The sequence below is a fragment of the Periplaneta americana genome, chromosome 3 (assembly GCF_040183065.1).
Source record: "Periplaneta americana isolate PAMFEO1 chromosome 3, P.americana_PAMFEO1_priV1, whole genome shotgun sequence".
NCBI classification, from domain to species: Eukaryota; Metazoa; Arthropoda; class Insecta; order Blattodea; family Blattidae; genus Periplaneta; species Periplaneta americana.
In genome coordinates this window covers 130,923,192-130,947,364 of record NC_091119.1, presented here as the reverse complement: position 1 = coordinate 130,947,364, position 24,173 = coordinate 130,923,192, and the positions used below count along the sequence as shown (strand labels likewise).

The 24,173-nt window shown below is 36.4% G+C and overlaps 3 protein-coding genes across 8 annotated transcripts in view; 2 read left to right on the top strand and 1 right to left on the bottom strand.

Annotated features, from left to right (window-relative positions):
- Aasdh (Aminoadipate-semialdehyde dehydrogenase) overlaps positions 1 to 9,880 on the top strand; it is a 43,263-nt gene extending 33,383 nt beyond the window's left edge. For 3 of the 4 annotated variants that reach the window (XM_069821613.1, XM_069821612.1, XM_069821611.1), the window contains 4 exons: positions 2,670 to 2,818; positions 7,165 to 7,328; positions 7,591 to 7,857; positions 9,423 to 9,880. In XM_069821613.1, coding sequence (XP_069677714.1) covers positions 2,670 to 2,818; positions 7,165 to 7,328; positions 7,591 to 7,857; positions 9,423 to 9,872 — 1,030 coding nt within the window. In that variant the 3' untranslated portion in view covers positions 9,873 to 9,880. Of the gene's footprint in view, positions 1 to 2,669; positions 2,819 to 4,445; positions 4,641 to 7,164; positions 7,329 to 7,590; positions 7,858 to 9,422 lie in introns of those variants that run through there. The other variant, XR_011331404.1, reaches the window with a different exon arrangement.
- Positions 9,881 to 13,853: 3,973 nt separating this feature from the next.
- Positions 13,854 to 16,625, bottom strand: Gdi (GDP dissociation inhibitor). The gene has a single exon (XM_069821614.1). The coding sequence runs from the start codon at positions 16,513 to 16,515 to the stop codon at positions 15,187 to 15,189; it is 1,329 nt and encodes a 442-aa protein (XP_069677715.1). The 5' UTR covers positions 16,516 to 16,625; the 3' UTR covers positions 13,854 to 15,186.
- Positions 16,626 to 16,920: 295 nt separating this feature from the next.
- Positions 16,921 to 24,173, top strand: part of LOC138696524 (phospholipid-transporting ATPase VD) — a 346,689-nt gene continuing 339,436 nt past the window's right edge. For all 3 annotated transcript variants that reach the window (XM_069821610.1, XM_069821608.1, XM_069821609.1), the window contains exons 1-2: positions 16,921 to 17,104; positions 17,331 to 18,386. In XM_069821610.1, the coding sequence (XP_069677711.1) occupies positions 17,341 to 18,386 (1,046 nt within the window). In that variant the 5' untranslated portion in view covers positions 16,921 to 17,104; positions 17,331 to 17,340. The remainder of the gene's footprint in view (positions 17,105 to 17,330; positions 18,387 to 24,173) is intronic.

The window sequence follows — 24,173 nt, the reverse complement described above, 5'->3', positions numbered from 1 at the left end:
TCATGAAGGTCCATCGTCGATTTAACTACACGATTTATGTGTATATTTATCTTTTATTTACGTAATATTATCATATTTTTGTAGTTTTTGAAGTGAATTTCGGAACGATGCTAGTAACAAACCAAAATAGCCTGAATTTAAGTAACTCAATATTCGTTATCTTGTGTATCAGTGCTCTGGTCTCCGATCATGCGCAGTGTCTTACATCTGAGACTTAGGAATATTCAATCGTCTCATCCTTTTCTAGGGAAACTGTACATTGTTACTTATTATTGTTAATTATATTTGTTTTACAAATTCACACTATTCATTTCTAAAAGTCTTCCACTGCGCACATCCAATCCTTCCAATGTGCCCTCCACCTGGCGAAAGCAGCCAATATAAGAAAGATAAAGAGGAGGAGTGGATGATCGTACCGCCGCCGCCCTCCACTCCACTCCACCACAGTTGGTAACAGTTTTATATGAATAATTTTTACAGGGAGCCCTACCTGAAAGACTAGATTTGAACAGTTTTATATATTTGAGTTTTATTAATCATAAGTTACATATGTTCGAAACCCGAAAGATTATTTGTGGGAAAAAAGACGCGTGCGCGCGCACACACACACACACACACTCACACTCACACTCACACTCTCTCTCTCTCTCTCCCTCTCCCTCTCTCTCCCCTCCCCATCTCCCTCTCTCTCTCTCTCTCTCTCAAAATAAATAAATTACATTTTCTCTATATAATTAGGAACCAAAGCATTCTCTTCTCATTTTTAAGATGTTTAACACATTAGAACATCCCTCTGAACTGTTTATGAAGAGAAATTGAGGATATGACCATCTTTAGGGCAGTTTATTGCACCCTAATCTCCAAAGTACTTATCTTTATGATTTTATTGAGGGTAGCGCAATAAAAGCTTTTGAAGTTTACAAACTTGTGGCATCCTTATTGATGATCTATGGATATCGAAAAACATTTTGAACCGCTCACTAAAATTTTGGTCAGTTATTCATGTGCTGTTGTGAGTAAAACATGCTTCTTAGCTGTGAAGATGTCGCAAGGGCAGTTGCTTTGGTGGAGGATGGACGCAGCCTTCATTATGTGGCTTGGGTCATCAGAGCATCGCTCGATAGCATTCAAAGTGCAATGCAACGCTATAGGGAACTTGGAAATACCACAGGAGATGGGATCAGGCCGTAGGAGGAGCACAAGTGCCAAAGATGACAGATTTCTCACCCTGCAAGTTCTGCGTGTTCATCATACCATAGCAGTACAGCAGGCAAGAAATCGACTGGAAAATGTCAGGCATGTGAGAGTGAGTGAATGACAGTGAGGAGGAGGTTTGCAGAAGCTAATCCATAAGACCTGCATACAGACCCCAACTCGAGCCACGGCACAGGGAAGCGCGCCTTCGTTTTATGAGGCAGCACCAGGGATGGACTTCAGAGCAGTGGATCTCTGTCCACTTCACTGATGAGAGCCACTGGTGGTCTGCTGGTGAACGAGAAAGGGTGTGGAGAAGGCCTGGAGAGAGGTACTTCTCCATTGGTTTCTCCTCAAAGACTCCATTGGGGGCAGCTCAGTAATGGTGTGGGCTGGCATCAGCAATGTAGCCCGCACTGAGCTCGTGTTTGTCGATCGCGGGACCCTCAATGCATAAAGATACATCGAAGACATCCTGGAGAATCATGTGATGTCATTTGCACCTTTCATTGGCCAGAACTTTATACTCATGCACGATAATGTTCATCCGCATACTGTTCGTTGTCCTACAAGAAGTTGGGATACGAACTCTAGACTGGGCAACTCGTAGTCCCGACATAAATCCTAGTGAACATGTGTGGACTATGCTCGGAAGGGATGTCCAACAGCGTGACATCAACACCTTGACGCAGTTGAGGGCAACATTGCTGGAGGAGTGGGATCTCATTCCCCAAGAGGCCCTCCAACGATTAGTGGGCAGTATGCCTTAATGCTTACAGGCTGTCATAGACACAAGGAGTGGAAATACCCTTTTTAGTGATTAGTGACCTCAAGAGGTGGCATATAAACATTAACTTTGTTTTTATTGGCCTTAAATTGACAAAATCGTGATGCGAGGTAATTTCAAAATTTCAAGTTTAGCGAAAGTTACAGAAAATTGTCAGTTACATGCTTGTTGCTAATAATGTTTCAGTATTTTTTGTAATCAGATATGTTGTTTTCATAAAATTATCATAAATATGTGAAGGGAAATATTTTTTTTATTGTATTAAATTAAGATTTTTATAAAAATCTGAAGAGAGAGAGAGGGGGAGAGGGAGAGAGAGAGAGAGAGAGAGAGAGAGAGAGAGAGAGAGGTTCTTTACCTAGGTTTTGGTTATCAACAATTTTTTATGAACTACCAGTACCATATAGTTTTCGAGAAAAGAAGCCTGATAAAAGTAGTCTGAAACACCTGGTATATATATATATATATATATATATATATATTTATTGTATATTTCATGTCAGCATTACATTCGTGTAACATGGACCACACACTCGCCCACCCACCTGCGCACACTAACACACACACACACACACACACACACACACACACACACACACACACACACACACACACACACATAATATGTATTACAATAAATGACCATTCTTGAATTGTGTAGAAAGTCATTTTGTAATATTTCTTGCAGTGGAGCTGAAATGGTGCTTGTTGGATCACATTCACACTTATTAGTCATCCTTGATGGTAGATCAGCGGATATGATTGCACAGTGCAATTTGTCAGACCGTATTGAGTCTTCCATGTGTGCCTCATCTTGTGGGAAGTTTGGTATCGTAGGTTAGTCGTCAATTTTTTGTATGCTGGTTTTCTGAACTCATGATACAGGTTTATAAAATATAAGAATATATTATCTTCTATGTTCACAAAAAACTGACCTTATCTGAGCTAACAATGCTCACGAAGTAGTTTGGTTGGAGAAGGTATATGAAGCAATACACCATGTTTTATTTAAAATTTCCATATTTTAACATATTATAAAGCATAAAGTAGGAAATTTGGATAACTGAAATTCCACGAAAAATAGGAGGAACTAAAAAAGTTTAATTTACATCTATTAGTGAATCTCTATAAGTGACCCATTAGTGGCACTGACAAGATTCAACCTGAAATTAATTTCTTGCTATGTCCTTTCCTACATATGCATTATTACCATAACAATTACGTTGCAGATGCGGACTTATAAAGCTAGGATGTTAGGCACTCTACACATACTCACACACACACACACACACACACATACACACACACACACACACACACACACGACTCTTAAATTAGCCCCACAAAATGGATGTGTTGAATCCATTCCAGTAGTGAGGAAAATGTTATTGAGAAATATTGAGCTGCAGTTCAGCTACTTGCAGATATTTGTTTTGACGCACGTGAAATCTACACGTCCAACATGAACACGTCTGAGATAACCCAAAACTGAATGTGTAGTGTGGTCTGATGAAAGACTGAATGTCGGACATACTTCTGTTAAGCAACAATAATTGATGATGTGTAGCTTGCATGCAGGAACAGTTCGTGTATCTCAAAGTAGTTTCTCTGCATACCAGCGTGCTTTGTCTATGGTTCAAGCATTAGTGCAATGGTCTTCCATTCAGGTGGCCTGGGTTCAATACCCAGCTAGTTCGTGATAGACCTTATCTTGGAAAAAGCAAAGATTGCAGAGGATTCTTCTCGGGATACTCCCATTTCCCTCTTATTTTACCAACACTCTTCACTTCCTCTTATTTCATCTGTCATCTGCAGTAGTTGAAAATAAGCTGGAGTGAAGTTCTAAGTGTAGGACTGGTTTCCGATTCTAATATAGAAAGGACTTGGAACTCCAGGCTCTGGGGGCTTATCAGAGACTCGTCAAAGAATGGAACCAGGCTCTGTCAGGGTTGAAGCAGGGTGGCCCACATGTCAGCGCCAGATTCACGAATGTCATCCAGGCCACCTTTTGTACTTGAACAATCATTGCATATATAGAGCACACAGTGAGCCAAAGGAAGCCTAAGCACGGGGATCCTTCCCATGTCTGGCTCTCGAAAATTCAAGCTAAGCAATCCGAGGTGTTCTCCCAACTGGATGGAGCTCCCTTACGTTGGAGTCTGCAGGCCTCTCAGTAATTTATTTCCAGGTTGTTGAATCGGATGCAACAGACCCATTTTGTAGCCACCATGTTCACCCAATATAACTTCACTGAATTGCTTTTTGTGAGAATATGTTAAGAACCATGTATATGCGTCTGACCTTGCAACTTTACTAGTCCGCAGCTGTGATGAGATTTCTGCAATAACAGTGGACATTTTGGAAAGAACGTGGCAAGAAATTGATATCAGGTTTGGTGTTGTCAGTGCAATTAATGCAGAGATTTATTAATTAATCTTAATACATGTTTTATTTTCTCTTGCAGTTTGTGTGGTTTTATTTACTCTCCTACATTCGAGAGCAAGAGAGTTATTAGCTTTATTGCCAAGAACTCAGCATTAGTTAAACAACATTTTTTTCAAATTTCTCAACTAATACTTTATGAGAGAATGGAACTCATTATGTCATGTATCTCCAAGATGGCAAAAGACGAAAATATTTTACATATTTTATCAACGAAGTAATTATTTAATACATAAGGGCATGGATATCTGAGTGTGTATAATTGTTAACAATTTTTTCACAGATGTCCTTGTTCATATTATAGAGAGATTATAATTTATTGTTAGTGAGTTGAATACTATTGTGTAATAAAATATTTTCAATTTTTAATCGAATTTTTTCCAGCACAAATTATTTTTTCGTATACGTTAGTACTTGTATTGGAGTTAGTATTCTGTCAGTTACAAAAATTCATGTAGTCACAAATGTTACAAACTTGCAAGCTTAACGAACTGTTATGTTCCAAATTAAATTTATTTTGTAATTTAGCTTCCGAATTTAATGTACACTGCATATTGACGAAGTTACTTGATAGTAATTGAACAGTTTATCTGATGACGAGAATACATCCATCTCCACTCTATTTTATGCTAATATTGAGGCTGCTATATGCTTCATTAAAATGTTTTACAATTTGCATTGCATAGATTAACTGAAATATTTAAAAAATGTAATTTGAACATACAGTGTGCTTGTTTTATTTTCTTCCTGCTAAGTAGCACTTAAACTGTCTGCAGCTCACACGTAAGATGGTAATGAACTTTGATACATGGAAAATTCTCTGCAAACCTTTGCACATTTTGGGCAGAGTTAGTGAGTAGATGAGAAAAGAAAACATTTGCTATTGTAATAAACCGAGAAACAACCATTCCAAGCATATGATCACCACAAAAGAAATGTTCGCTTATTCTGGTTGCCAGACCCAACAGGAAACCTTATTTCTTTCTGCAATAATAATGGTTTGGGCTCACTTGTCTTGTGTTATCATATTGTTATGTTAGGCCTTGATCTTAGCTAGCATACAAACCATGAAGCGCATTAGGAATTCATAGCACAACTGTAGGGGTAGGGAAATAAAACAGGTGCACTGTATCATTGAAAAAGAAAATTTCTGACGTTTACTGTTATAAACATAATAAGAGGAATATCATTATTAATTATGTTTCTATAGAGCCAGTATTACATTTTCAATATTTAGGTCTCCTGGCTTAGTTGCCTCCTGAGTGATGTCTTATTGGTGTCACGAGGTCAAACCTTTCTTCGGACAGTTCACTAAACAACAAGGCTGTGAAATTGGACTTTCAAAATACAAACGATTAGATGAACATGGAGATGCAGAACTTACAAATTCTATAATGTAAAAATGCTATTCCTGCTTTATTTTATGTGTTGGAATGCAAGACCTTGAGAAAAAACTGTTGTGTTAGTTGATTGAAGTTGCAGAGGTGAAATTTATATAAGCTGTAGCTAGAAAGTGCCTGCTTTCATAATAGCGAAATAAGAGTCCAACTAAACATTTTTGATCTTAGAATGTAGAAATGGGTTTTTGATCCAAACATCTGGAACAAGAAGTCGGCCACATCATGTTCACACTGGAGATCAATGTCTACTTCGGATGGGAAATTAGAAGAGCCTTAAAACCAAGAAGGCAAACACCATCTAATCTGAGCCAAGGCGAAACCAAGAAAAGCACAGTTTTCCTCCTGTACTACAGATTAAGTTACAGACCATAGCACAACACGTTTTTTGTTATCATCCGTGGAAGACATTTGATATACATGTTGTTTTATAGAACGGCAATTGAACAGTAGACAATGTTGTGTAACGATAAAGGCTTGTAATAACACTCTCTAGCAAAAACATGTAGAACCTACTTGCACAAAACAGTACTTCATATAAGTTATTTATTTCTGAAGAAAAAGAAGAGCGAAAAATAGACAGTCGGATAATCTGTCAATTGGTTAATAGGGTGATGGATAATTGGGGTTCTACTGTACTTTTAAAGAGGGGATCACAACATCAGAGGTTCAAAGATACCGACATCCTAAGTGGTATGCTACACTTCTATGCCAGGTTACATCAGGAGGCGATTGAGATATACAAACACGAAAACAGCTTTAATCGTAAGGAAGAAGGACTCAAGGTCAACAAAGCATGGTACCCAGTTCTGAGAAACACACACACCAAACCCTTTCTCCGACAATTGAATACTACGATAGCCAAGCAGAACACCAACGCCACCGGTGCGGACTGCGGCGACGACCAGCCACAACACTCCCACACCTCAAATATTACGTGCTACCAGTCGTCCTTGGTACACACAGAAGATCTTTCCACTCCCATGTACCACACCACTGAAGATGTCCAACAGAATAGTGGACGAAATGTTTGGTTGCATTACCAACAGATCACGGCCCTCTAGCCCAGATAATACCAATTCTAAACATTTTTGAGTACAAAGAACAGAACATCGCGAAACTTTTGAGTACATTCGCCATAAATATGGACTCACAGAATTTGATGAAAGTAACAATTTAAGGAATTAGGTTTAAGTCAGAACAGATCACTAGGTCCAATTCTGGTTGATGATCATCTTCCTTACAATATAAACACACATTTGATTCAAAGTGATGTTTGTTTGATAACTAATAGAAAATGTGTAAATTCTTTCTCTTTACAGTATTGTATTTTTATTATTTCAGGCAGCTATGATGGGTGTGTGTACTGTATTGAGTTATGCTCTGGTCATATTAAATGGTACTTCAGGACAGAAGGAATGGTTAAAAGCTCACCAGTGCTTTGTCTGAATGATTCTGCAATTGCTGTTGGATCATACGACCAAATTTTATATTGTATTAATATTGTGGTACGTTAACCATATGTATATTTATGATATAGACATCAGTTCTTTTAGTTATTGCCTTCCAGTACTATTAAAATGATTTTACCCACAAGAAAATATTAAATTTTTTACTTTGTTAAAGGAACACAATTACCTACCAACAGGCACTAATATAATTTTCCCCTCTTTGCATATTTATATATTTGAAACTACTCTTCACTCAGTTGACTCAAACATATTCGGTAAACATTACCTACCTTATTTTAAAAACTCATTCTTCTTGCAGGATGGTGAGCTATTGTGGTCTGCAAAGGTTGGCGCTGGTAGCATTTATTCATCGCCTTGTATCTCCGCTGTAAGCAAAGCTGTGTTTGCTGCTGCTTTAGATGGGACATGTGGTGCTTATTCAGAAGTTGACGGTCGTCTCATTTGGAACTGTAAACTTAGCAGTCCTGTATTTTCCTCACCATCTTTGTTAAAGTCTGGAAGTGCAGTCCTATTTGCTGAAGTTTCAGGAAAAGTCCATTGCTTTTCAGAAATAGAAGGGACAGAGGTAAAATAAATAGTTTTAAGTAATGCAGGATTGATTTTCATGTATATTTTTTCTTTTTTCGTTTCTACGAGTTACGAAATGCTGCATTAACCACAACTAAGAAAATAGAAAAATGTATCAATTACCGCCATTTCTTGACCTGCTAGAATTTTGTTTATTGTATTGGTTTATATAATTTAAAGAAAATCACGTACTTGTGGAAGTAATATTGAATATGACGGTGTTATTAAAGCGAAGTAATGTATATTTTATTATTTATTTAAAATTACATCAGGATTGGCAGTTTGTGTGTTGACATTCTAGAAATATAGACACTAAATTCGCCCTTTTGGAAAGTTCAGAAGAAATTACTGAAAATAAACAAAGTTGCTGTTTGGAGTAAGATGCATTAATAGATTATTTTTAAATTAATGCTTTATCATCATTCCAGTTTACAAGAATAATAATAATAATAATAATAATAATAATAATAATAATAATAATAATAATTACTAAGCATTTGTAAATGAGGACATTTTTCTAGCTTCTTAGGTTATGTGCTGATTGTAATTGGTGGAAAGGAATTGTTATCTGGTAGATTATTCCTTATCCATAGCAGTTTCAGTGACTCATTTTAGACAAATAGTACACACAACAGTTTATGTATTTTCTGAGGATAAATACCAGAATTACTTATGATTTACATGGAGATTGAGAGTGATTGTAAGTAGATATACTTTTGTCTCTGATTAATATTTTATTTAAAGGGAGAGGGAGGAGAGAACAAATACAGTATTTGAACCGGAATATTGAGAAATCCCACATGTCTAGAAAACTAAACTTTTCAGGAGATATAAAAAACATCTCAGGTCCTAGATTTGTGCTCAAATGATTTTTTTCTTAACTCTTTAGCTAAAATGAATGTTGATGGGAATATGTGGGGTTTCTTTTCATAATATCATGAATATACATGTTTAGAATATGAAATCGTATATAACTCAGTTTCGTAAAAAAAAATGGACATGTGCTCAAGATTGTGATTCATTTGATTCTGCGTTCAGAGACAATAACTGAAAATTAACCAACTATCAAATAAAGATAGACAGAGCTATTCCAAACACACTATTCTTTCCAGAAGTAAATATCATCTTAACATGCTTTAATTCCAACAAACACTTCATTAATATACTTACATACGATATAAAAGTTAGGTAACCAGACTATTTCTCTAGCATCTGAGATGCGAAAAAGAAACTACTTTCTGAAAGATATTGGACATAAAGGTGATGGGCATGTAGGACTGACATCCCTATTGCCATTAATGCTGATTTTTTTGTAAAGGTGGGGGCCGGCCTTAATTTTTTCTCATCCTACAGAATGATTTGAGTTTTTTTTTATATTTGTAGAATACCCAAAATCGCCCTTTTCTAAATCACACGTTTCTTAAAATTAATTATTGACAAATGTATGACAAATACTAGTTTGAAATATATTTTAATACAGTACTAGAATCATGTGTAAAATGCACAAAAGAGGCTGTATGTGTTTATACATTAATTATTAATAACTTTTATTTCCTCTTTCAGCTGTGGAATTTTCAGACTGATGGGAATATATTCTCCTCATTTTCCATCCAACCTTCAAGTGCTGAAAATAATACCGACTTGATTATGTTTGGGTGTCATAACAAAAAGTTGTACTGCTTGGAAGGATCTGACAGTGCAGTTAAAGCAAGATGGACAATGGAATTAGATGCATCTCTGTTCTCAGTGCCTTTTATATTTCCCATTGTGATATCTTCTAAAGTTATAAATGATTGTGAAATTATATCAGAAACTGAGAAGATTTACTTTGTTGCAGCTGCATCAACTAGTGGAAAAATTTATTTGCTTGAGTTAGATTCTGGAACACTAAAGAGTTCCTATCAACTTCCTGGAGAGGTGTTCTCATCTCCTGTAGTAAATAGGAACAATATATATGTTGGATGTAGAGACAATAATGTATATTCATTAGCAATAAATGCTGGCTTAACATAGTCAAAGAATTAATTATTTCAGTACAATATTATTACACAAGCACCAAATTCTCGTGAAATCTGGACATATATAAAGATATTTTCATTCCACTAAAGTATTCTGTAACGTTAAGTAACTTTGCACTTATCTACTGCTGTGAAGTAACAGCATATTGTTGTTGTTCCTGCAATAACTCTTATGTGACATATTTATCGATTTTCAGATTTTTGCTCTATTAAATAACTTAAATAGTGATACAGCAAATAATAAAATCTCCTTTATGCAATTATATTTCTTTCTTTCGAAAATGTAAGAATTCACAATTCCCATGTACGGCTGCCATAGAATGAATAAATGTATTTTTTCCTCCTACTGAAAAATTGTACATTTTGCACATAGGAGTTATTGCAGGAACAACGACAATATCTGACTGTGAAGTGAGTGGGCCTGGATTCAAATCCTGTTTGGGACAAATTATAAGTTGGGGGCTTTTGGGTTTTTCTTCAACCAATTGAAGTAGAATTGCTGAGTAACTTTTGGCAGTACCTTAGACTCATTTCGCTATCAATTATATTGAAGTGGTATTGTTATCATTACCATAGCCCGGGTTAAGTTCACGGTGCAGCCACTCTGCAACAAATATCATTCACAGAACAGGAGTGGTAAGCACAATAAGCTTCAGGCTGCAATGCAAGCCTTCGGACCCCTTCTCTGTCACGTTTATGCTTATGTTTACTATCCTAGGTTGTTACTGTATAAGCACCAATAATGCATACGAAGTTTGTTTTTCTACATTTTAGGAAAACAGAAAAATGTTTAAAATTGCATACAAAATATGAGAATGATTTCAGCTTCTTAAAGAAGAAAAGTTAGAAGAATCGTTATAATTAGAGCAAAACAATTGAAATTATTAATATGAATTTACTCCCACAACTACATTATCCCCACTAATCTCCTAGAATCTGCCAGGGACTTAACCAATATTTTTGTTGACATTTAGCTACCTGACAGAAAAAATATGCTTTTATTTCATTATCAAGGGCACTATAACTCAAGGTGAGTCTTCAATAACAACAGTTTCCACTGGAAACAGTCGCAAGTAACAATTTTCCAATTTCTGATGAGAATCCTTGTTTTCCTGCACGCATTGTATTCTTCACCTAACATAATTAGGAACATTAAATTCAGACGTTTGAGATGGGCAGGGCATATAGCACGTATGGATGACTCGAAAAATGCATCTGGTGTGTTAATGGGAAGACCTAAAGGGAACAAGACCTTTGGGGAGGCCAAGATGTAGATGAGAAGGTAATATTAAAATGAATTTGAGGGAGGTGGGGTATGATGCCAGGGACTGGATTAATCTTGCCCAGAACAGGGACCGATAGTGGGCTTATGTAAGGTGGCAATGAACCTCTGGGTTCTTTAAAAGCCATTTTTTAATTAAGGTAAGTCAACAGTGTACATTTTAAATTCTCACACTTCTTAAGACTTCATGAATGCGACATATGTAATATGTTTAAATTCTGAGTTACGTCATATGATCTGAAGTATGCTGATCACATCCCTACTTCAGTCTGTACTAAGCTCCTCCCACTATTATATTTGTTTTTCATCAACAGTTTTTCACTTGATAAATATTTTTTAAATAAGTGCAATTTTTTTGTTTCGTAGTGCATGTATTCAATAATTTTAATATTTAAAATATGTGAACTTGAGCAGTGCAAAAACTGTAGCCTACACACCAGCCACTCCTTTACTGCAACAGGATGATATAGGTCTACGTAATTTAGCCTACACATTTTTTGTCATACAAAATTAATATATAAAAAAAGTTTGATGAAAGTTTCTTTTAAAGTCATTAAATGTAACGATAAATTACGCTTCATTATGTTGTAACAATGCTATCTGCCTGTCAGAGTTCGTCACGTTATGTCATTGAATCATGTTGATGACAGGTGCTTTTGAGGTTATGTTGGTTACCTGAAACTTCCCAGCAGTCATACATTTCTGTAAGAGATTAAACCTATTAAATGTGACAAACCTGGAAGCTTAATCGCATGTAAACAGATGCTGAGAGATGTATCTGATTAGAAGAATTAGACAACTACAGTGTTTTGAAATTTGCATAATCACTTACCAGTACAGTACTCTAAAGAAATTGCATTGAAGTTCCTGAGAAAAAGCAGCTCAATTGAAACTGTATCTCATGATAATACCCCAAATCTTCACTTGAACATTTGTTTGGCTAATTAATTATAATGCCATGTTCTATTGCCCGAAAATTCCTAATTTTGACTATTCTCTGCTGTAGGCCTAGGCCTATTACAGGTGGCAGAAATAAAAACTTTTAAAATTATAAGCCAGTAATACTTGTATGCTGAAAATCATGGCATTGAGTTCTAATTTTAACTATCCTCTCCACTGTATTACAGATGGGAGAACTAAAGCTTCAAAATGTAAGCCTTTAATATTTGTACGCTAAAAATCATGATATGCCCTAAAGTCAATGTAAATTTAATCACTAAAAATTAATTTTGATTAGTCATATCAATTGAAGTACCATTATACTTCACATCTCTAATTTATATTCTCTTACAGTTTGTTTTTAACATAGAAGGTAAAAATATATCTTCATCCTTAATATTGGTTTAATATGATTATATTCTAAAAAAGACAATCTTAATAATCTTTCTATGTGTGTTTAAGAGAGTAAAAAAACACTTTCTGGTACTGTACATTCTGGGCTATAGAAAACGCCAAGATAATGTAGGTCCATTCCAAGAAACTGTTATTAATGCAGATTGTCTTAGATATGTGAATACTACCATAACAATATCATTATGGCCATACAATTGCCACAAGTATTACTGTATTAAATATCTTACGACCTATGTTTTGTGTATGCTATTACAAAGGAATTAATGTTACAATTTTATTGCTAATATGCAATTGGAAGTTTTACACAGATAGTAGCCTATGCACCAGATACACTGCTAAAATAATTGCATTCAATGCTATGCCAAACTAATGAATATGAGTGGCAAAATAATTGTGCTCATATTTCACTTTTACTGTACAAGTAGGCCTAACTAGAAAATTTACAAAAGTTATACATAATATATATATACATTGACAAGCTGATTATCAAAGAAAAGTATGTCGATCTAATCTTTTGGTTAATTTTCAATTTCACATTCCTTTCTCCTGTGCAATATAGCTTCTTTTGAAGGAAAAAAATCTGTACAAGAACTTTAATTCTATTGCATGACTGCACTGTGGGCAATTTATATTTCTGTATGCTATGTACTGCATGCAATTATCGAACATCTACAGTGCATACATTTTATCTTCCTCCACTCACATATGTGCAGCTCCTCTTGCTACGTACTGCCTCATCTGTTTTACATCCGCGAATGGGGGAAGATAAAATGTATGCATTATATAAATTAATTTTCTAGTGGCAAGTAATTTCATAAGAAATTGTAACATACCCAATCTTGATGAAGCTGTTCCTATATATATATATATATATATATATATATATATATATATATAAAGATGGTCTCATCTAATATGGTTTACCTCCTAAAGCTATTAATTCTTCTTTCAATTCATCACGTCAAGTTATTGTAAGCCACACACATTTTTTAAAAAATATGTCTTAAATTTACAGTAAAAGAGAAACTTCATGACAACTGGATCAACACTCATTTTTCTAAAAGGATAAGGGATGGATAAGATAACAGGAATTTTCACCAACTGGAAATCTCATCCAACTACATGTTCCTACTTCTGAAATTCAGCACAAGACAATACACTTTCCTGTATTAAATTAAAATATTAGTTGATTAACATGATCACATTTGGTTATGAAATCTACATTACCTATTGTTCTATTTTGAAATTTAAAATGGTGTTCGTGAAACTGTGATTATAATCCTAGGAACATTGTTAAACAAGTCTTTCCAATTAGTGTCTATGCAATTATAAGAAATAAAATTTTTATTATCATATTTTTATTTGAATTATTTTACAGTAAATTGAAACCTGTGTCTGTGTTGTGTGAAGTAAAGAGTTTGGATCAAGCCACCTTGATGCTTGTTTTCCCATACTGACCATTGTGTATCAAAGTGTACAGACAACACTTCCATTATGAAAAATAAGCCAGTACAGAAAGCCACTTCTATTACATATACGTTCATATCTGTGGGCAGGTGGTTGAAAATACTGGCATTTTAAGATATGACTATTATCCTTTCCTGATCACAAAATTTACAAATCATTTCAATCTTTTGCTCTTTCATTATTCCTACAATATTCCAACAATGTACAATAAAATAACTTAAATTGCACTGTCAATATATAGAAATTTTACTCTGCACAAAAACAAATCATAACTACATCAGCACATTACTAAAGAACAAAACACTGTTAGTGGGTTCTTTTATCTCAGCTGGAATTATTTTAGTTCTCAGACCATACCTGCTGTCATTTACATAATTCTATTAATTTATACTAAATGCATCCACCGAATCACTTACCATTAATCATTATGTGATTACTGTATATTCAAACAACATGAGCCATGAAGGAACACAGATGCATGACAATGTTTAAAACAATACACATTTTCACCTACCACCTCTTCTTATGGTCACATCCATACACTATTCCTTTATTACATTTAAATTTCATAACAGAGAAAATGTCCATGCCGTGAGCATCACTAGCTATAATTTTATATGTAATTATCAATAGGATAATAATCTGTTCCCTCAAAGCCTCTGGAGAAACAATGCTAGAACATTAGGTGCAATTATGCATATATTTAACAGACATCAAGCTTTGACAGACCAAATACAACAGCATAAGCATTTTACAAGAAATACCTACACCACACATTGTATTTCATCAATATTACACTACTAACTAGTACTTCCTAATATATTTTCCCACTTTCTTATTATGATCAAAATTGGAATTCTTTATTGTAAGCAACATAGCAAAAAACTCGTGCATATGCTTTTGAGGTTCATTATCATCACATCCGTTAATTCCCCCACTTGTAATGTTACCGGTCGATAACATTCTGGTTAAAATAAAGCTCAATTTATATTCAAGGCTCAATGGGGGGAATCTTTTACATGTTGTAACATGAAGCCGACACCGGTATTTCTCAGCTTAATGGAAATTAAAAACTGCCATGGAATTCAATATAAACTTGGTACAATAGAAGTTTTTGAATATGCTTTCGATACCTGGTGCCAGAGATGTCATGCCTGACTGGTTAAGCATTTAACCTGTGTAGATCCATGACCTGGGTTCGACACATCTACTGCTCCTCGTCGCCAAGGTCGAGTTTAACTTTAGAGAAGTCGAAGTCTTCCCCGGTGCCCCTTCGGAAGATGTCAAGGACGTCGAGGCAGGTGGTTTCAAAATGGGTCGTTGCATCGTACGAGGCGGAGATGAAGATCTGACTTTGGATGCCATCATCTGTTGGCTCGTAGTAATCACTCACGCTCACAAATTTCTGACGAATGGGGCCCAGTAAGTCGAGACCTGGCTTGATCTCATTTTCTGGGTTATCGGTTTCCACCGTTGTGGAGACCATGGCAATGAACCATCCTTTAGCTGCAACTTGATGAGTGTAGCTTACCAGAGAAACGTAGATGTCAGACTTGCGGCCGACCTGCTTCTGTGGAATGATGATCTGGGTTGAGAGAGCATCACGTGTGTTGGGGACCGGATGATCCATGAGGCAGATGCACCTGATTACCTGCCCTGTCTTCTCCACTTTGTCAGGAACGTATGAAGGGTCGCAGTAGACCTGCTTACACTTTGCAATTTCCTTTCCTGATCGTACACCCACTACACGACCATCTTCCATCACGATTTCATCGATGGGTTTATCCAGCATGTAAGTACCACCATAAATAGCGCTGAGACGTGCAAAACCTTGAGGCAGCTCACCCAGACCATACATTGGGTAAAGGTATGGCGATTTCCCGTATCTTGCAAGTGAGTCGCTGTACAGCTTTATTCGACGTACCGTTTGTATTGCGGTCTGGTTGAGGTACTCATCATCCCGATACAGAGCCAATGCATGCCCTGTAAAATCTTGAGTATTCTTATCGAGCCCAAACTTGTCGTAGATCTGCTGCATTGTGCATGTGTGAGGATCCATATCCTTCCATGTCTTGGGATCATCTTCACGAACATCTTGTACATAAATCAAGAAATTTCGGAAGCGACGTTTCTCGAACATTCCCATTAGATCAGAAGCCAGGGCTTCTTTCTGATCTACTGGGACTTTAGAAATCTTGCCACCTTTGTAGACATAGCTGCCTTCAACCGATTTAAATTCCAAGTATCTTGTAACTCCTGTATGGATCAATAACTTCACTAAAGATCCATTAGCCATTAAAAACTTCGGAATCAAGTCAACATTCCAATCTCTACCTCTCCCGTAACATTCATCCGGTGCAGGGGCACCAAAACGTGTAAAAAGTTCCTCCAAAGGAGTTATGGAAGCTGACTCCCCACCGTAATACTTGTTGCGGTCGACGTGGAGTACTTTCTTACCCGAAACAGACAGCATCCCACTAAGGATACACTCCTTAAGTCCAGTTCCCAAAACGATAGCATCGTATTCCTCATCCATTGCGTCTAAAACTGAAGATATTGAACAAATTTGACACTATCGGGTCAAGTCGGTAACAGATAACCACCCGTTTCCTGTGGAACGCCAACCGTAGGTCAATTTTCCTAAAATACAGGCTAACAACACCACTTATAGAAATATCTCACCAATAAATCTCTTAAGTACTGTTTTATTTTCATAGCACGCAGTATATGTGTCTATTGAAACTGATAAGACATGTTTTATGATTAAAACATTTATATTATAATTTTCTTGCATATATTATATAAGAAAAACTAAATATTACATATTCGCCGTGCATAAGTAGAACATTTTAGTTTGTAATATTGGCACTGAGTGTTGTTTCTATATTCTGTTACTGGATGGCGTGGTAAGCAATACAGCTGAAAATCAAGTTTGCTGGTGGTTAGTTGGCAGATCAAATCAGAGACGTGTGCGTTAGAGAGAGGGGTAGTGAGGAATAGTGATTTGAGTTGTGACATCTTACGTTGGGCCGATTGTGTTGAGTGATATGTGCAGTTTAAACTTCGCTTTATCATTTAATGCAGGCCTTGCCTAAAGTTTGGTAACTGGAGTTATGAAGAAAAAGGCAAGTTGTTTTTACCACTCACTCTTTTGAATGACATCATTTGACATAGATTTGCAAGGTGGATATGTGTGTACACACATGCACGCACATATACTCGTACACATGTATATATCCAGACACGTGTATAGTTGCAGTTGTGTATATATACGTGCATTGTTTTGGATAAGCAGTTCTTTTAAACGTCATGACATTTTCAATGTAATTCATTATGGTGACTGAATTTCAGATGTGCAAACATGTCAACACTTGGGAGTGGAGAGAAAGCTCATCAGCAACAGCAGCAACAGCAACAGCAGCAGGAACAACTACTACTACCACCACCCCCGCCGCCACCACCACCGCCACCCCCGCCCCTACCACCTTCTCCACAACAACAGCAACAACCCCTAACATCACTGCAAGGAAATCAGCATTGTGCCACTTACTTATTTCCATCTTCAATCCAAGCAACTTCAATGGCAGCAAAATCTGGAGATTCAGGTGGTGCATTAAGCAACAAGGCTATAACTTCTCATTCAGCTTCAATTCTGAAAGGTCATGCCCGCAGTGCAAGCCACGGGGGTGTCGGGGCATCACTCACGTCAGCAAGTTCAGTTGGTGTTATAGGTCGCCCTTCTGCTTTGAAGCAAAATCGTGGACATCAGCGTGCGTTCTCCCAGGGTCAAATTGTGGATGGAGCGGGTTCCACTTTACGTGGTCATAGTCGAGTCGGATCCAGGACAGATTTCATTCTTCCTCCTGGACATAAAGAGGCTGATAGTACAACTGCAGGATCGGGTAGTGCAACAAAACCTGGTGGTCGTGGGGGACATTCGAGGCAAGCTTCTAGGTCAGAATCTATTTATACTTTAAGACAGAGTGGTCCTCCTTCTCTTTGGAATCAATTTCAGTCGTACATTCTAAGAAGAGGAGGAAAAGCAGAAGTTGAAGAACCGAGATACAGAACTGTAGTTCCAAACCATCTTGTGCCACCCCGTACACCTAAGAAAGCTCATCCAAATGGGCGCCGTCCTGATAATCGTATCCGGACCACGAAGTACACTTTCTTATCATTTCTACCAAAAAATCTTTTAGAACAGTTTCATCGAGTGGCAAATTTATACTTTATTTGTATTGTGTTATTGAACTGGGTACCAGCAATCAATGCATTTGGGAAAGAGATTGCCATGATTCCTGTACTGTTTGTTCTTGGTGTCACAGCTATAAAAGACTTATTTGAAGATAGAAGGCGACATGCAAGTGACAAACGCATCAATAATTCCACGTGCCGAGTGTATAAAAGGTCAGTAATAATACCAACATTTTTTTAGTTTTGAGTCGACTGTTAGGCCTATTTTAATTGCATAATTTTCAGTAGCAACAAATGTAATATTTTACACAAATTGCCTGAATCAAAAAAAAAAATTGGCCTCATTAATTACATTATTGTTCTGCCTGTTCAGAGTTTATATAATTTGAATTTGAATATTTGGTAACCTACATGTAAATAGCCTATATCTCACGTATAGCCCTATATTTATATTCCTTATAAGTGGCACTTTATTCAACATGCCCCTCTTCCACCAAAAGTAATGTGTTCTCACGTAGTTCTCTATAAATCATTGCAAATTCGGTAATTATTTAGGCCTACTTCCGTGTCAAATTGAACGTTGGTCAGTATGACGGACATCATCGAGGATCAGTGACAGGTTAGGTTTGAATTATTCAGGTTTTTGGTTCTCCTTGCACATTATCGTTTTTGGTAGGCGTACCAAAAATCTTAACGAACCAAACCTGTCACTGATCCTCGATGATGTCCTCCATAATGACCAACATTCAATTTAGCACAGAAGTAAATAGGCCTAATTACCGCAAATTCAAGGAAAAACTATAGGGCATTTCATACATACAGAGACAATGGCAAATTGGAATTTTGGTATTTTGTCCATTAGCAATAAAAAATAATACTATGTACACCGAGAAGAATATTTCAGAAGAAAAGCAAGGCCATTATAATAGATTTTTTTTTTTTTTTTTTTTTAATTTATTTATTTTATGTCGCTTTAACTTAGGAAGTCATATCGCGACAATACATACATAAACAATTCTTACAGTTTACATTAGTTTACTGTATTACAATAATCATTTAGATACATTTGTAAATGTCGATAGCTTTCAGAAATTTAATTAAGTTTGAACTGAATGATGGGTTGTTTAGAACTGTTGATAAGTCTTTTGGTATATGGAATTGATCTCGATGAAGGTGATATAGTGGACATTCAGAAATTAAATGTCGTACAGAGATCCTAATGTGGCAATTGGTGCATGTTGGAGGAGGAGTTCTGTCTAGAAGATAAGAATGTGTAATTCTGGTGTGGCCAACTCGTAATCTGGTGATTATTACTTGGTCTTGACGTTTAAAATTCTGTAGTGGATATTTCATTCTGCAATGCTGTACTATTTCGTGAAGTTTGCTGGATGATGACTCTGTCCATGATGTTTGCCAATGGTTGTGCAGTTTTCTGGTTATGTATTTAATGGCGTCTGTATGAGGTATAGATGTGAAAAAATGTAATGGAAGTCTTGTAGCTTCTTTTGCTGCGGCATCTACAGTTTCATTTCCAGGAATGCCCTGATGAGAAGGGATCCATATTAGAGTTATTTTTCGTCCTTGTTTCATCAAGTCAGTGAGGAGCTGATGGATTTCTTGAATTAGTGCGTTTGTAGAGAATATATCTTGAAGAGCTTGTAAACTTGATTGAGAATCAGTGTGAAGAAGATAAGATTTATCAGTCTCTGTTTCCAGAATATATTCTAAAGCTTTTTTGATGGCGTATAACTCGCATGTGAAAACTGAATAAAGAGATGGCAATGTGTACAACATCGTGTGGTCAGGGTAAACTACAGCACATCCACATCCTTGGTTAGTCTGCGATCCATCTGTGTATATGTGACGGTAATTACGGTACTGATCCCATTGTTCTCTGCAAAATTGTTGATACGTAATATTGTTCGTTTCGGTTTTAATATGATATGTTAGATCCAGATTTATTTCAGGTAACATGATTCTCCAAGGTGGATGGGCAGTGTTTTTATTTCTTTGAGAAATGGAAGGGATTGACATATTCATTTCGTTAAAGTATTGTTTCAGTCTAGAAGAAAAGGGTGCTGAATGTATTTGTTGTTTATCATGATGTTCAGAGAATATATATGAGTTCATGTTAGATCTAGATGAAGCTGCGATTTTTAGAGCATAGGAAATGCTCAGTTGTTTTCTTCGAATATCAAGAGGCAGTTCATCTGCTTCTATTTGTAAACTGGCTATTGGACTTGTTCGGAATGCACCCAATGCGATCCGAAGTGCTGAGTTTTGTATTACATTAAGTTTTTGTAAAGAGGATGATTTTGCTGAGTTGTACACGATACAGCCATAATCGAGTTTAGAACGAATGAGGATTCTGTAAGTGCACATTAAGACTTTATAGTCTGCGCCCCAGTTTCTCGCAGCAAGTGTTTTCAAAAAACTAATTCGTCGCAGGCAATCTTCTTTAAGAGCAGCTAACTGAGGGGCCCATGTCAGCTTTCTGTCAAATATAATTCCTAAGAATTTTATCGTGTTTACTATTGGTAATTTATTATTGTTCAGATATAATTGAGGCTGGGCATGTGGTGTATTTCGTTTTGAAAATAATATGCATTCACTTTTATTAGCTGAGAATTTAAAACCGGTTTCTTTGGCCCAGTTTTCTATTCCTTTCACTGATGATTGGATAATGTCTTGCGTTGTTGTCAAGTTTTTTCCTGTGCAAAAGATAGTGAGATCATCTGCAAATAGACAGGTTTTTGCTGGTAAACTTACATGAGATGTAATATTATTAATGGCTACTAGAAAAAGTGTGACACTAATAACTGAACCTTGAGGCACACCGTTGTTTATTATAACTTTCTTTGATAATGTACCGTTAACTTTGACTTGTATTGTACGATTTTGTAGAAAATTATGGATAAACCTAATCATGTTTCCAGTGATTTGGTTTTTTATTAGCACTTTCACAACATATTGGCGCCAAACCATATCATATGCTTTATGAATATCTAAATTAACTGCAAGAAGATGTTGCTTATTAAGAAAGGCGTTCAATATTTCGGATTCCAATGTAATTAAGGAGTCAATTGTCGAGTGAAATTGTCGGAAACCATTCTGTGATGTTGTGAAAAAGTTTCGTTGTTCTAGAGTCCATCGTAGACGTTTATTGATTATCTTCTCCAGTAACTTACACATTGTACACGTCAAAGCAATAGGGCGGTAATTTTCTGGTGCACTTCGGTTTTTATCAGGCTTGAGAATTGGTATTATAATAGCATTTCGCCATTGATCAGGGAACACTTGTTTGGACCAAATGTAATTATACACTTCATAAAGATATAAAACACCATCCGGTGGGAGTTGTTTTAGAAATTCATATGGAATATTGTCTGGTCCGGGGCTGTTATTCTTAGAGTGGCTCAAGGTGTCTTGTACTTCTCGTAGAGTAAGTATATCATTAAAGCTCTGGTCTGTATTGCAGTTCATTTCATTTGGATCGAGTTCAGGGGCATTGTTTTTAATGTGTAAGAAATCTTGTTCATAGTTGCAGTCACTGGATATTTTGGAAAAAGTATCTGCTAAGGTATTGGCTATGTCTTGTGGATTAGTTACTAAGACATTACTATTGGGCTGGCAGATAGCACTAATGTAGGTGTTCCTGTTGATACCTCTGATTTTCCTCAAGCGGTCCCATATTATATGTTGAGGTGTCTGATGAGACATAGATGAAAGATAAGATAACCAGGATGCTTTTTTGCTGTCTTTGATTGTCTTCCTCGCTATAGCTCGAAGTTTTTGGAAATTGATCTTATTTTCTACTGTTGGTTTCCGTTTGTATTTGTAAAATGCTCTATTTTTGTTTTTAACTGCTAATTTGCAAGATTCATTCCACCAAGGTACAGATTTTCTGTGGGGTGATATTAATGTTTTAGTAACACTTTTTTCTGCAGATTTGAGTATCAGTGCGCTAAAATCATCTATTATTTTGTTAATACATGAAGTGTGAAAGTCACATGGAGGAAGAAGAGTACTTATTTGTCCATTAATTGCAGTTCTGAAGTCAGACCAATTAGCGTTCTTGAGGTTCCATTTAATTATAGGGAGATTACAGCTTAAGTGTGATGTAATTTCGAGCAAAATTGGAAAATGATCACTTCCAAAAAGAGTATCATGAGCAGACCACAAAAGTAGAGGAGCAATATCTGGAGTACAAAAAGAGAGGTCTATACTGCTGGAAGTTCCGTGAGCAGTACTGTAATATGTAGGTTTCAGTGAATTTAGTAATATTACATCTTCGGATTCTAGCAGAGATTCTATGATTTTTCCCCTTGAATTCGTATTAGAGCATCCCCAAAGAGTACTATGAGCGTTAAAATCGCCGAGTAATATAAAAGGTCTTGGTAATTGATTGATTAAATCCTTCAGATTGTGTAAATCAATAGGTTGACTGTTAGGCAGATATATGTTACATATACATATTTCGATACATAATTAAACAATTACTGCTACTGCTTCAAAGTTGGAAATAAGTGGCACTGCTTTACTAGTTACATTGTTGTTAACATACGTAGCCACTCCTCCGCTAGCATGATGGTATATATTGCGATTTTTATTGTATGAAGAATACTGTTTGATATTTGCGACATAATTATTACTAAAGTTAGTTTCCTGCAAACACATGACACCAGGTTGATGTAATGTAATTAAATTTTGTAGATATTCATACTGGGTCCAAAACCCATTAATATTCCACTGGAGCAATGAAACGGGAATGATTCTAAGGATGGATTGGCGTTTGAATATTGTCTACGGCATCAGTTTCCCCATTGTTGTCACTTTCCATACTTATTATGGCACGCAGACAGTTTTCGATCCTCGTAGTTCTATTTTTAATGCCCTTATCTTGATAGTGTGGGTAAAGTTTCTGGAGCATTTCAATTAGACCCTCAGTGTCATTTGTATAAGACAAAGCAACTTTCAGGATATCAGTAACTCCTACTGTATTTTCATACAAACTTTTGAGCTGTATGTAGTTTAGAATAAACTCACTCGGTGTCGCTTCTAATATGTGTTTTACTGGATGTAGTTGTTCATCCAATGTAGGTGGCTTCACCTTTTTTGACTTTTTCCTGGGTGGATTTAGTTTGGAATGATTTTTAGGGTTGGCAGTAGTTTCCCCATCAGTATTGTAGGGAGAGACTTCAGACAAAGAATCTATATGTGCAGTGGGATTACTAGATGAAGATTCACTTGGTGGAATCGGTCTTTTACATCGTATCAGTGCTTCAGTGGGAGGTGTAGACGAAATACTGGGAGCATTGGTATTTGTGTCCATGGTGTCGTGTACATTAGTGATACACTGCAAATCACTGTTTTCGTCATCATTTCTCAAACTTTTGTTTTCTGAAAATTCATCCACTGCAGTATTTACATCTGTGTTTTGTGGCTCACTTAAGTTAAACTTTACTACTTCACTTAGCAATCTGGGAGTGTTACGGGGTTGCAATCTTAGTGATACAGTTCGTTGAGGACAATCTTGTTTCATATGAGTTGTGTCTCCGCAAACAAAACATGCCTGAGGTTGTCCAGGATAAGTAATGTTAGCTGTGTAGGAAGCTACCTGTATTGTTGCTGGAATATTTTTTTGGATATTCATTCGTACTGCCTTTACTCCATTGTAAACCGGAAGCAAGTATTGTGTACTCCAAGTTTCATTTCGAATGTCTTGTATGGTACCGTATTTGTTCAGAACGGTCTGTAAAACTGAGCTGGGAATTTCTGGGGGGAGATTGAATACTCGAACTGTAACACTAGCTGAGTCTGGTGGTCCTATATTAACGTGAGTTATTTCTCCTGATTCATATTGAAATTCTATTTCTCCCTGGTACTTATCAAGTAATCTATTATACAATGTGGCTGTAGTTACCTTCAGATAAATTGCTCTCTCTCTGTTATGCAGTTGTAGTGTGTCCACTTGATCTGTGTTGATTACCATTTTCTTTA